Below are 12,278 nucleotides of genomic sequence, written 5' to 3' on the forward strand. Positions count from 1 at the left end.
TTAACTTTGGTTAACATTATATACAGAATACATGTATATATATAGTATATATGTTTATATAAGTATACATATATAGGATACATGTATCTATATGCTTTGTCATAAATATTTACAATGTATATAAATATACATTGTAAATATATACATTGTAAATATATAAATATATTTTGCATAGAATATATAAAATATATTTTATATAAAATGTTTTGATACATTGAAATATGTACAAACTCCTATATAAATTATGTCTTGTCATATATAAGAATATATATGAAACTGATATATATTATGATATATATCAGTTTTCGCACACCTTTTTCTTTTATAAAGGGTAAAGTTTCCATACATTCTTCTACATTAAATAGTTAATTATTGAGGGTCTGGAGAGATAGCACGGGGTAGGGCATTTGCCTTGCATGCTGTTGACCTGGGTTCAATTCCCAGCATCCCATATAGTCCCCTGAGCACCACCAGGAGTAATTTCTGAGTGCAGAGCCAGGAGTAACCCCTGTGTATCTCTGGGTGTGATCCAAAAAGCAAAAAAAAAAAAAGTTAATTATTTTAATACATTTTTCTTTTCAAAAATGTAGAAGGCTCTACATTTTTATCTTTGAATTCCCATTCAAAGTGAAAACTTTTAGAAACTTGTTGTATAGAAAGCTATTGCTATAGACCTGGTTACCATACAATGAAAATGCCTTATCTTTTTTGATGATATAAATGAACTAGAGGGAATTTTGTTAAAAAGCATGAGTCAGAAGAGAGACATTGAATAGTGTTACATACATAACATATTTTAAAAATGCCAGGAAATAGACATGGTCTAAAGGAAATAAGCTTTTGGACTTTGACCATAGGACTAAGGCAACACATAGGAGACAAAAACAATCAGAACAGAGGGAGTGGATGTGATCCCAGCACTGATAAAGATCCATCTACTGAATGGGTAGAAGGCAGTTTGTCAGATATGGTTGAGGGATATTGACACTATAGTGGTGAATGAAGTAAATAATACTATACTTCTAAAACATAAAAGCATATCTAAATGTCTTAAAAAGCTATGCTGCTTCTATAAAAATTAATAAGATAGTACTAAAGCATAAAATATAGAGAAATCTACAAAAAAGATGTGTTCTGGGACCAGAGAGATTCTACAGAGGTAAACTGTTTGCATTCCATGTAGCCAACCTGGGTTTGATACAACCCAAGTACCATCAGAAGTGAACCAGGAACATTGTCATAGTCTATAAAAGCAAGTAGCAAACACTCAGCTATCATGAAGGTCAGAACAGCCTAACTGAGCAGCACAATCATTAAAGGAGATGACATTATCCTGGTAAAAGAAATTTCTAAGCATTTTGGGTGTAATGACAGATGAGAAACTGACATCAGCACAAGGCATCCTTTGTGTGGAACAAATCCACAATCCCCAACACAGATATTCTGATACAGACTTTAAATAACCAAAAACATCAGATCATAAAAATGTTTATTCTTTTATTTGCTGGTCACACTCTCAATTTCACCAGGAAAGCCTGTTTTTTATTGATCACTTTAATCAGGGCATTTTTCACATCCTTGTTCCTGAGACTATAGATCAAGGGGTTCAGCATAGGAATGATCATGGTGTAGAAGACAGAGGCCATCTTATCCGTGTCCAGAAAATGGTTTGAGCTGGGCTGCAAGTACATGAAGATGAGGGTCCCATAGAAGATGGTGACAGCCAGCATGTGAGAGCCGCAGGTGGAGAAGGCTTTGTGCCTGCCCTCTGCTGACTTCATCTTCAGGATGGCAGAAATAATGTACACATAGGAGATAAAAACAATCAGAACAGAGGGAGTGGATGTGATCCCAGCACTGATAAAGATCCACAACTGTTTGGACTGAGTGTCTGAGCAGGCCAGCCTGAGCAGAGGCATGTCATCACAATAAAAATGATTGATGATATTGGAGTGGCCATAGGTGAGGCGAAAAGTGAGGATGGTGTGGAACAGAGCCGTCAAGATGCTGTACGCATATGGGACAGCTACAAGCTGAATGCATATGTCGGAAGACATCACAACCATGTAAAGGAGAGGGTTACAAATGGCCACGTACCTGTCATAAGCCATGGAAGCCAGTAGCAAGCATTCCGATATCATGGAGGTGAGGAAACAGCCTCGCTGAGCAGCACAAGCATTGAAGGAGATGGCATTTTGCTTATATAAGAAATTCCCAAGCATTTTGGGTGTAACGACAGAAGAGTAACAGAAATCAACAAAGGCCAGGTTGCTGAGGAAGAAGTACATTGGTGTGTGGAGTCGTGCATCTGTTCTAATGAGTAGGATCAAACCCAGGTTGCCCACTACAGTGAAGACATAAATGGAGAGGAAAACCATAAGGAGGGGTATCTTCAACTCCTGACGATCTGTGAGGCCCTTAAGAATAAACTCTGTCACCTGTGTGCAATTTCCCTGGGCCATGTGTCTTCTGTATATTGGATGAATGGAAGAGAAGCAAATCTATATTAATTAAATGAACTATTTTCTCAAAAGCAAATTTACTTCGTATAAGAAGGACCTAAAGTTACCATTAAAATCATGTTTTCAGTCTAGGCATATGAGGCAAAACACATAAGAAAATGTTTTGTAAGAACAGTTTCTTTCTCCCCCAATTCAAGAGCACTTATAAAATGAAAGACCGTCAAAGAGGATTTTGTCAGATTGATTTTCTATTCTAACTTCTTTCATTTTATAATGTTTAAAATTTAATGGGATAGTTTTCAAAATTTAGAACTATTTATTAATACTGTCTGGCAGTTTCTGGTGACCTGGGTACATGGAGCTGATTCTGATGCGGTCTATGACTGATGGTCAATAGACATGAACTACAGCCTGGTGGCACACCCTTAATTTTATTAAGGGTGAAAGTGCTTATATATAGGCAAAAGGAAAGCAATAAACATGTGGGGTGAGAGCAGGAGGTAAGAGGGAGGTGAAAAGTTGGATTAACGGTTACATGGGCAAGATTGGTATAAGCAGAAACAATTATTTGTTTGATGGAAGTTTATACAGCTAGTTTGTACTACCCCTTTAATAATTCCGTGCTTTTCTGATTCTGAAACATATCTACTATTTTATTCTCAGTACTGGAGCGATAGCACAGCGGGTAGGGCGGTTTGTCTTGCACGCAGCCAACATAGCCGACCCGAGTTCAATTCCTCCACCCCTCTCGGAAAGCCCGGAAAGCTACCGAGAGTATCTTGCCCTCATGGCAGAGCCTGGCAAGCTACTCGTGATGTATTCGATATGCCAAACACAGTAACAACAAAGTCTCCAATGGAGACGTTACTGGGCCCGCTCGAGCAAATTGACGAACAACGGGAGGACAGTGACAGTGACAGTGACACTCAATTTATTCTTTTCATAGATGCCTGTTTCTCTATATTTCTTGATACAGTGTTTAATAGACATGTTTATGTATAAAGCATAATAAACCTGACTTAAAACAAAAATTATCTGCAAAATAGTAAAATCATTCGCATAATAGAACTGTCAATTAATTTAAAAATACAATATTTTTTTACATTCTTCGATTTAAACATTTCACCATTTATTTGAAAAGATTGGGGTTTTTTTGGCTTTAATTGACATATTTTTATTATTGTAGGTTTGTTTGGTTCTCGTGGATTTTTTTTTTTATTAGTGAAACAGCGTGAGATACAGTTGTAGACTTACAAGTTTTTGTGCTTGGGTTTCAGTTATACAATGAAGGTTTTGATCTGTTTTAATGCTGACCTTTTCTTTGCTCTACTATTTTAAGTAAAATATATTTATATGGTTTGCCTACTTTTGATAAAAAAGTTCTTATCAGAACTTTTCTTTATGACATCTTATTATCTCATTCCTACTTTGGACAAACTTGCAGGCTATCGAATGTAGCCTGCCCACAGGGCAGAGTCTGGCAAACTCCCCGTGGCGTACCAAATATGCCAAATACCAGTAACAATGATGGGTCTCATTCTTCTAAAGAGCCGTGAATATAATCTCAGGGCTAGGATGAAAGAGACGTTACTGGGGCCTGCTCGAGGCAATCGACGATTAACAGGATGATGCCTACTTTTAGATTGTTGTTCATCATTATAATGTGTACTTTAATTATTGGGTTTTGTTTGAACAAGATAATTGCAGAAATAAATATACTGACTCTTGTAATACTAGTTATATTTCTTTCTCTGCATTAAAAAATTGTAATGAATTTGAGGAAGCTAACAAATTGCTTTCAAACGGTGAAAATTAGACTTTTTACAAATATAATAGAGTAAAACAAACATATTTTATGGTTGTCTTTTCAGTGATACATAGTTCTTAACACCATGAAATTATTTGTTTTATTCTTAAAAATCATACTATTGATTTATTGTCTACTTCAAGATATTTTCTAAGAGTCATTACATTGTGGTATTTATTATCAAAGCATGCTAATTCACCTTTAGTTTATAGTAACTTTTATATACATTTTAATAAACCCTCACACTCATATATTTAACTCCCAATCTCAGTAATGCCAACTTATAGGAAAAAAATGCACCTTTTGTCTCATATGTTGTTTATAGGCTAAAAAAATTAAGTTTCAATGCAATAAAATTATTAAATATCAGAGCAAATTAAATAATATATTCATACATAGGGACGGTCAGATTAGCACCCTTTTCCTAATACTCTCGAAACAGTTTTGACCAGGACCTGCTTAAAAAAATATAAAAGACAGACATGCATTCAAAACATTAGTGTTAACTCTGGATGAGTAAATGCCTAGATTCAAATAATTGTCACAAAGCAGTAATATCTTTTAAAATAAAATTTAATTAAAAAAGACTATGATATACTAAGTTCATTCATCATCTAATAGTGTTTCCTTCCGTTTATTTCCCTTGCCTGCCACCATACAGGACGACTTTTCACCGCCACCAGCTAAGAAATGCAAATATATTCAATTAACTTACAGCTATCACCTAACAGAAATACCTCTTGCTTCTCAGATGCAGTTCTAGCTACACTGCATCCTTACACGCTTTCCTATAACACACATCCTTGATTTTATGCTCATCTCAGCATTAGAACACCAATTTTCTCAGTCATTGTGGTATTTATTTTCAAAGCATGCTAGTTCACCTTTAGTTTAAAATAATTTTTATATTTATTTTAATAAACCCTTAGACAAAGATCTTCAACTCCCATTACCATAGCAGTGGTAATAGAGAACGGACAGCTTGACAAAACTCATATTTATGCATCAAAATGAATCAAAATTATACCCCTCGTACGAAGACCTCTGTATCTCTTTATTCCTCATTATCTTTTCAGACTTTTCTTTTGTGTTCTAGAAACATTTTATATATAAATCATTCACAAATAATTTTATTTTTATAGGTCTAATTGTATCTATATTTTTTCTTTTGACAAATTGTGGAAGTCATAAATTTTCATTCATTTCCTAAATTAACCCATTTTTGATGCTTTATAATATGAAATCAAAGACTATATTTAATAATTAATATTTGTACACCATAATATCCTCAACTTATGTCAAAAACATTAAGGTACATTTTGTTGACTCCATTTTAATGTGCTTGCCTCTTTTTAAAATTTATTTTATTCTATTTTATCTTATTTTATTTTTTTTATCACCGTGAGATAGAGTTACAAAGCTTTCATGTTTGGGTTTCAGTCATACAGTGATTGAACGCCCATCCCTCCAGCAGTGCACGTTTTCTACCGCCAATGTCCCCAGTATCTCCCAAATCCCACCTTTTCCCTTGTCTCCATGGCAGAGAATTTCCCCTATAACTCTCTCTACTTTTGAGCATTATTGTTTGCAATATAGATACTAAGAGGCTATCACGTTTGTTTCTTTATCTGTTTTTCAGAACACATCTCCCGTCTGGAATTATCCCTCCAACCATCATTGACTTAGTGATCACTTCTCTATTCCAGCTGCCTTCTCCCCCAGCTCATGCTGTCAGCCATGGAGCTGTGCTTGCCTCTTAATCCAAATAAACTGACCTGTTTTTGAAAAAATAGAAAGATGATTTTGATATAATCTATTTATTGTATGAGTTTCCCAACTCTTCTAATCAATTCAATCTTGGAGGTCTCAACCAGTTCTTATGCCAAATAAATAATATATATTTGATATTATAGCACCTCAATAATTTAACCAAAATTAAATTACTCGAAACATTCTTCACTGTGTAGATAAATGCCACCTCAAAATTATTCATTTTGAAAACCATTCTATTCTATTTTATTTAAAAATATCTAAATATCTAATTTTTTTTTTTTTTTTTGCTTCTAAGTGAAGTCTTTGAAACTACCTGGGTAGAGGGTGCTTCTGTTTCTTTACCAAGTAGCTTTAGGCAGCAACACATTATGAGGTTTTGTTAGTGAATTTATCCCCAAAGGATCGTACTTAGATTACTATCTATGAGTGATAATCAGAAAAATTACAGTTCATGTCTATAGGGATCCCAAGGCAGTCTGGAGATCAATTAATATTATTTTCTGATTTTGAGGACCCAATATACCTATAAGACTGGAGTGATAGCACAGTAGGTAGGGCGTTTGCCTTGCATGTGGTCGACCTGGCCGACCTGAGTTCAATTCCTCCCCTCTCAGAGAGCCGGGCAAGCTACCGAGAGGATCTCGCCCACACGGCAAAGCCTTGCAAGCTACCCGTGACATAATCAATATGCCAAACACAGTAATGACAAAGTCTCACAATGGAGATATTACTGGGCCTGCTTGATCAAATCAATGAACAACAGGAGGACAGTGCTACAGTGCAGTGCAGTGATACACCTATAGATCTATATTTAGTATGACACAGTTACCTTCAAATTGCTTAATTTTTTGAGCTATTATTTCACTATAATTTTAATTGTTCATCTTATTTCATTGGATATCTACACCCCGGGTCCCACACCAGTTCCTGGGTTCCTCTGCCAGTTCCTTCATGCGTGAGGCTCATCTGAACATGTAGAGAGTGGTCTTAAGCATGGCTATGGCTGGAACTGGAAGTCTTCAGCTGCCAGGTCTCTGCTCCGGGTGGGGAGGGAAACTCAACCCACCCTCCTCCAAGGGGCCCCCGTGAGGACAGCCAGGCGCAGAGGCAGGAGACTCTGGGGACTGGGCCTCCTCCATCCAGATCCTCCATCTTCCAGTCTGTAGGCGTTACACCCACCAAATGCCCCCGGTGCCATGTAATCCCATCAGTGGCCAAGACCCAGAGACTATAAAACCCAGATCCCGGAAGAGAACAGCACAGAGTTGCCTGTCTCCGCTCCCGGCTGTCCTCACCAGGGCCCCTTGGGGGACGGTGGGTTGAGTTTCCCTCCCCACCCCGAGCAGAACCACGGCAGCTGAAGTTCTCCATTTCCAGCCACAGCCATGCTTAAGAACACTCTCCACACATTAGGACGAGTCTCATGCATGAAGGAACTGGCAGAGGAACTCAGATGTGCCGGACTGGGGCGTAGATCTCCAAGCCTGCTCGGATTGGGACTGGGCCTCCTCCACCCAGATCCTCCATCTTCCAGTATGTAGGTGTTACACCCACCAACTTCCCCTGGCATCGTGTAATCCCATCAATCACCAGGACCCAGAGACAGTAAAGCCCAGCTCCCAGAAGCTGGGACTAGACATCTTATTATCTAGTTCTTACTCTGGAGAACCTGGCAGGCTACCAAAAGCATCCTGCCCTCACAGCAGAGTCCAGCAAACTCCTCATGGTGTATTCAATATGCCAAAAACTAGTAACAATGATGGGTCTCATTCTCCTGATCCTGAAAGAGCCTCGAGTGTGGCACTTTCTAAAATCTCAGGGCTAGGACGAAGGAGACGTACTGGTGCCTGCTCAAGGTAATCGATGAACAACAGGATGACAGTGACAGTGACTTATTTAATTGTTCATGCTCTTTTGGCATGGCAAGATAATTTAAATTTATCTTTGAAAGAAAGAGGACACTTATGTCCTCAGGTTTTTAATACCTTGTATCTTTCAGAGAACAGACCAAATCTCCCAAGAACCTCATCTTGAATGTATTAACATCTAAATCTCTCAATGGTCTAACTCTAAAACGCACATGAAATATGCTTCTTCCTTTCAGTTGTCTCTATCCTTAACTTTCTTGGCTAACTAGTCTAAAGAGTGTTTATGAAGATTGGTTTCTTAGCTAATTTGTGACCATAGCTGGAGTAAGCAAGAATAATATAGTTTAAAGATTTATTAGAGAGTAAACAGTGTTATGAACTGAATTGTACCCTTCCAAAATTTATGTCGATGTTAAAGCTCACAAGAATTTGGTATTTGAAGATTAGATCTTTGGGAGGTTTATGAAGATTAATCTTCGGTCAATGAAGATGGGAATTAAGGTTCAGGAGGATTGGTCTATGGTAGTCTATGATAGAAAACTTGTCACAAAGCGAGAGGGAGAGTGCAGTAAAGACAGAGAGGTGACCACTGTGACATTGAAAATTGGAAATGATCACTCTGGACAAAAACTGAGTGCTGAAAGGAGGTTAAGTGATATTCATGATACCCTTTCAGTAACAGTATTGCAAATGTCAGTGCCTAATAACAGATAACAGAGAAAGAGAGAGGGGAGGGGGGGAGGGAGAGAGAGAGAATGAGAGAGAGAGAGAGAGAGAGAGAGAAGAAAGTGATTGCCATTAGGAGGGGTGTGGCAGGTTGAGGTGGAAGGAAAACTGGCTACCTTGGTGGCAGAAATGTGCACTGGTGAAGCTACCTCAGACATATATTAAAAATATTTCAAATGAGACAGTGAAAACCACAATTCATTTTATACTTCTGAGAGTTGTAAGGTTTTTGAAAATATAACAATAAATATTTAATGCAAATAGCAACTCTTAGAGAGCTGAAATTGACTTTTAGCTCATCAAAGAATAAACTTTGAGACAAGAAACTTTTTTTTTAATTTATTTTTTATTTGCTTGAGCAGGCCCAGTAACGTCTCCATCAGAGATTTTGTTGTTACTATGTTTGGCATATCGAATACATCACGGGTGGCTTGCCAGGCTCTGCTGTGAGGGCGAGATACTCTCGGTAGCATGCTGGGCTCTCCGAGAGGGGCGGAGGAATCGAACTCGGGTCGGCCATGTTGGCTGCGTGCAAGGCAAATGCCCTGCCGCTGTGCTATGAAGTACAGTTGTAGCTTTACAAATTTTTGTGCTTGGGTTTCGGTCATTCGATCAAATACCCATCCCTCCACCAGTGCCCATTTTCCACCACCATGGATAATATCCCCCCTACCCCCATCCCTCCACCCCCCACCCCCCGCCTCTGTGGCAGGGCAATCCCCTGTGTTCTCTCTCTCCTTTTGGGTGTTGTGGTCTGCAAAAGAGGCATTGAGTGGCAAACATGTTCAGTTCATAGTCTACTTTCAACATGCATCTCCCCTCCTGGGAGGATCCTCCAAACACCCTCCATTTGGTGCTCCCTTCTCTATCTGAACTGCCCTTTCCCCTAGAATACCCGGCTGGCCTCTAAGCTATGGAGTAATCCTTCTGGTGTTGATCTCAGCTATTCTTGGGTATTAATCTCATATTTTGTTATTTTATATCCCCCAGATGAATGCAATCTTTCTGTCTATCCCTCTCTTTCTGACTCATTTCACTTAGTATGATACTTTCCATATGAGACAAGAAACTTTAACCCAAAATAAAGTTTCATGTTAAGGGCAAACTCTCAATCTAGATATTGTTATCCTTTTGGACTGGGTAGTTTTTGTGTGTGAAATCTTTCTGTATGTTTTACTTTGTGGAACAGCACCCAGTTTATTCCTCCCTTTATCCCTTTATATCTCCTTGTCTTGGTGAAAATAAATATTCCCAAAGGTTCTCAATGTTCTTTAGGGTGTAAGTCAATTCAATTAGAACTGTTGATTTACAATTGTCTCAGCATTTTATTTGGAATATATCTTTAAAACCATCTTATTTTCCTAGTATCAATATACTTTTGTTTTAGTCAATGTTGGTTAATTTATGTAGATATCAGATCAGATAATTTTGTTTTGGGTTTTTTATTTTTATTTTTTTTTTTTGCTTTTTGAGTCACACCTGACAATACACAGGGGTTACTCCTGGCTCTGCACTCAGGAATCACTCCTGGCGGTGCCTAGGGAACCATATGGGATGCTAAGAATCGAACCCAGGTCAGCCACGTGCAAAGCAAATGCCCTACCCGCTGTGCTATTGCTCCAGCCCAATTTTGTTCGTTTTTGACCACACCTGGTGGTGGTGTTCAGTGCTTACTCCTGTCTCTGTGCTCGGGAATCAGTCCTGAGGGGATCATATGTGGGCAGGGATCAAATCTGAGCCAGCTTTGAGCAAGGCAAGCAAACGACCTGCTTCTGTACTATTGCTCTGAAGATGCATTATAATAAGCATTTAGTTGGAAATGGTCACTTTGGACAAGACCTGAATGTTGAAAGTAGGTAAAAGGTTATATATGATAACTTTCAGCATCTGTATGGCAAACCATAATGCCTAAAATTAGAGAGAGAGAGAGAGAGAGAGAGAGTGAGAGAGAGGAGGGACAGTCCTGTCATAGAGACAGTCCGGGTTGGGGGTAGTTGGGAGTGTGGGAGGGAATCCAGGGAAACTGATCCTGAGAAACTACACTGGCAGAGGGATGTATGTTGGAACCTTGTATGACTGAAACTGAATCCTGAATAGTTTTGTAATGTTCTATCTCATGGTGATGCAATAAAATAATAAATTAATATTTAAATAATCTATATCTTTTCTCTCTACCCACCACTTATGATCAAGCTAAATATCCACACCACAGAGTCTGAATGACAACATTGAAATCATGAGACCCAAATTTTAATAACCAAACTTTAAAAGGTGCCTCTTCAGATGTCAGACTGGGGAGGGAATAGAACAGAGAACCTGAGAACATTGATGGGGGAAGCTTACCCTGGTGGCGAGAGGAATGATGGAACATTGCATGTCTACATCCCAACTATGGATAACTTTATAAATCATGGTTGATTGCTTCGAGCAGGCCCCAGTAACATCTCCTTCGTCCTAGCCCTGAGATTTTTAAAAAAGTGCCATATTCAAGGCTCTTTCAGAGTTAGGAGAATGAGACCCATCATTGTTACTGGTATTTGGCATATTGGGTACGCTACGGGGAGTTTGCCAGACTCTGCCATGTGGGCAGGTTACATTCGGTAGCCTGCCGGTTTGTCCAAAGTAGGAATGAGATAATAAGATGTCGCGTGTTCGGGAATAGGGCCGCGCGCTTCCGGGAGCTGGGTTTTATAGTCTCTGAGTCTTGACTGTTGATGGGATTACATGGTGCCAGGGTGCCAGTTGGTGGGTGTGACCCCCGCCTACTGGAATTTGGAGGTTCTGGGTGGAGGATGCTCAGACCCAATCCGAGGAGCTTGGAGATCTCAGTCCCGGGACCCGCATGCCTTTGTTCCTCTGTTGGTACCTTCATGTGTGCAGAGAGTGGTCTCAGCATGGTGGTGGCTGGTTGTGGAGGTCTTTGGCTGCCGGAGCCCTGGTCGGGGCAGGGAGGAAAGCTCAACCCGCTCCCCTCCAAGGGGCCCTGGCGAGGACAGCCAGGCGTGGGGGCAGGAGACTCTGTGCTGTTCTCTTCCGGGAACTAGGTTTTATAGACTCAGAGACTATAAATCATGGTAATATAATAAAATATAATTTGAATATATATATCTTTATTAGCATAATGATATGGTGTAAGTTCCTTTTATTTATTGTGTCTTTTGTTTCTTGGGTCATGTTTATTTAGTGTGTTAGTTTTTAATATTTGTGCCACGTCTGGTGGTGCTCTGGATTTGCTCTCAGCTCAGTATATCCTGGTGGTGCTAGAGGGGACCTTGTAATGCCTGTGATTGAGTCGGGGGTTTCCACACGCAAAATGCATGCTCCTTTCCTTTTTGAGCTATTTCCATAGTTTGATGATGTAAATTTCTATGTAAATGACTCCTATGTTGCTATAAAGTTGACATTTATCAAGAATTCAGAGAACGTTTAATTTATTAATGAAGCTGTTTATTGCTTACCACATAAGATATAGTGGCTACTAGTTTATGAATGGAGTATGAGAAGCCAATTATCAAAAAGAGTCTGCTTCAATTATTCAAATGCATTTTAATTTTATTACTAAATTTATGTGTCACTGTGATGGGTAGAACTCAGGTTCACACAAATGTAAGGCATATGATTGAGAAACATTCCTGAACCACA

At 38.9% G+C, this 12,278-nt stretch overlaps 1 protein-coding gene across 1 annotated transcript; it reads right to left on the bottom strand.

Annotated features, from left to right (window-relative positions):
• Nucleotides 1-561: 561 nt before the first annotated feature.
• On the bottom strand, nucleotides 562-2,462 carry LOC130044646 (olfactory receptor 8U9-like). The gene is made up of 2 exons (XM_056137284.1): nucleotides 1,535-2,462; nucleotides 562-605 (listed from the first exon to the last, which is right to left on the bottom strand). Exons 1-2 carry the CDS (start codon nucleotides 2,460-2,462, stop codon nucleotides 562-564), a joined length of 972 nt encoding a protein of 323 aa, XP_055993259.1.
• Nucleotides 2,463-12,278: the final 9,816 nt, after the last annotated feature.

The sequence above is a fragment of the Sorex fumeus genome, unplaced genomic scaffold (genome assembly GCF_029834395.1).
Source record: "Sorex fumeus unplaced genomic scaffold, SorFum_2.1 ptg000007l, whole genome shotgun sequence".
Classification (NCBI taxonomy): Eukaryota; Metazoa; Chordata; class Mammalia; order Eulipotyphla; family Soricidae; genus Sorex; species Sorex fumeus.

Bases quoted from the DNA above. Each gene is read 5' to 3' on its own strand.
- LOC130044646 (XM_056137284.1), bottom strand. From the start codon at position 2,462: ATGGCCCAGGGAAATTGCACACAGGTGACAGAGTTTATTCTTAAGGGC. The intron at 606-1,534 runs CTTTCCTGGTGA...AATTCAAAGATA, and splicing joins AGTGATCAATAAAAAACAGG to AAAATGTAGAGCCTTCTACA.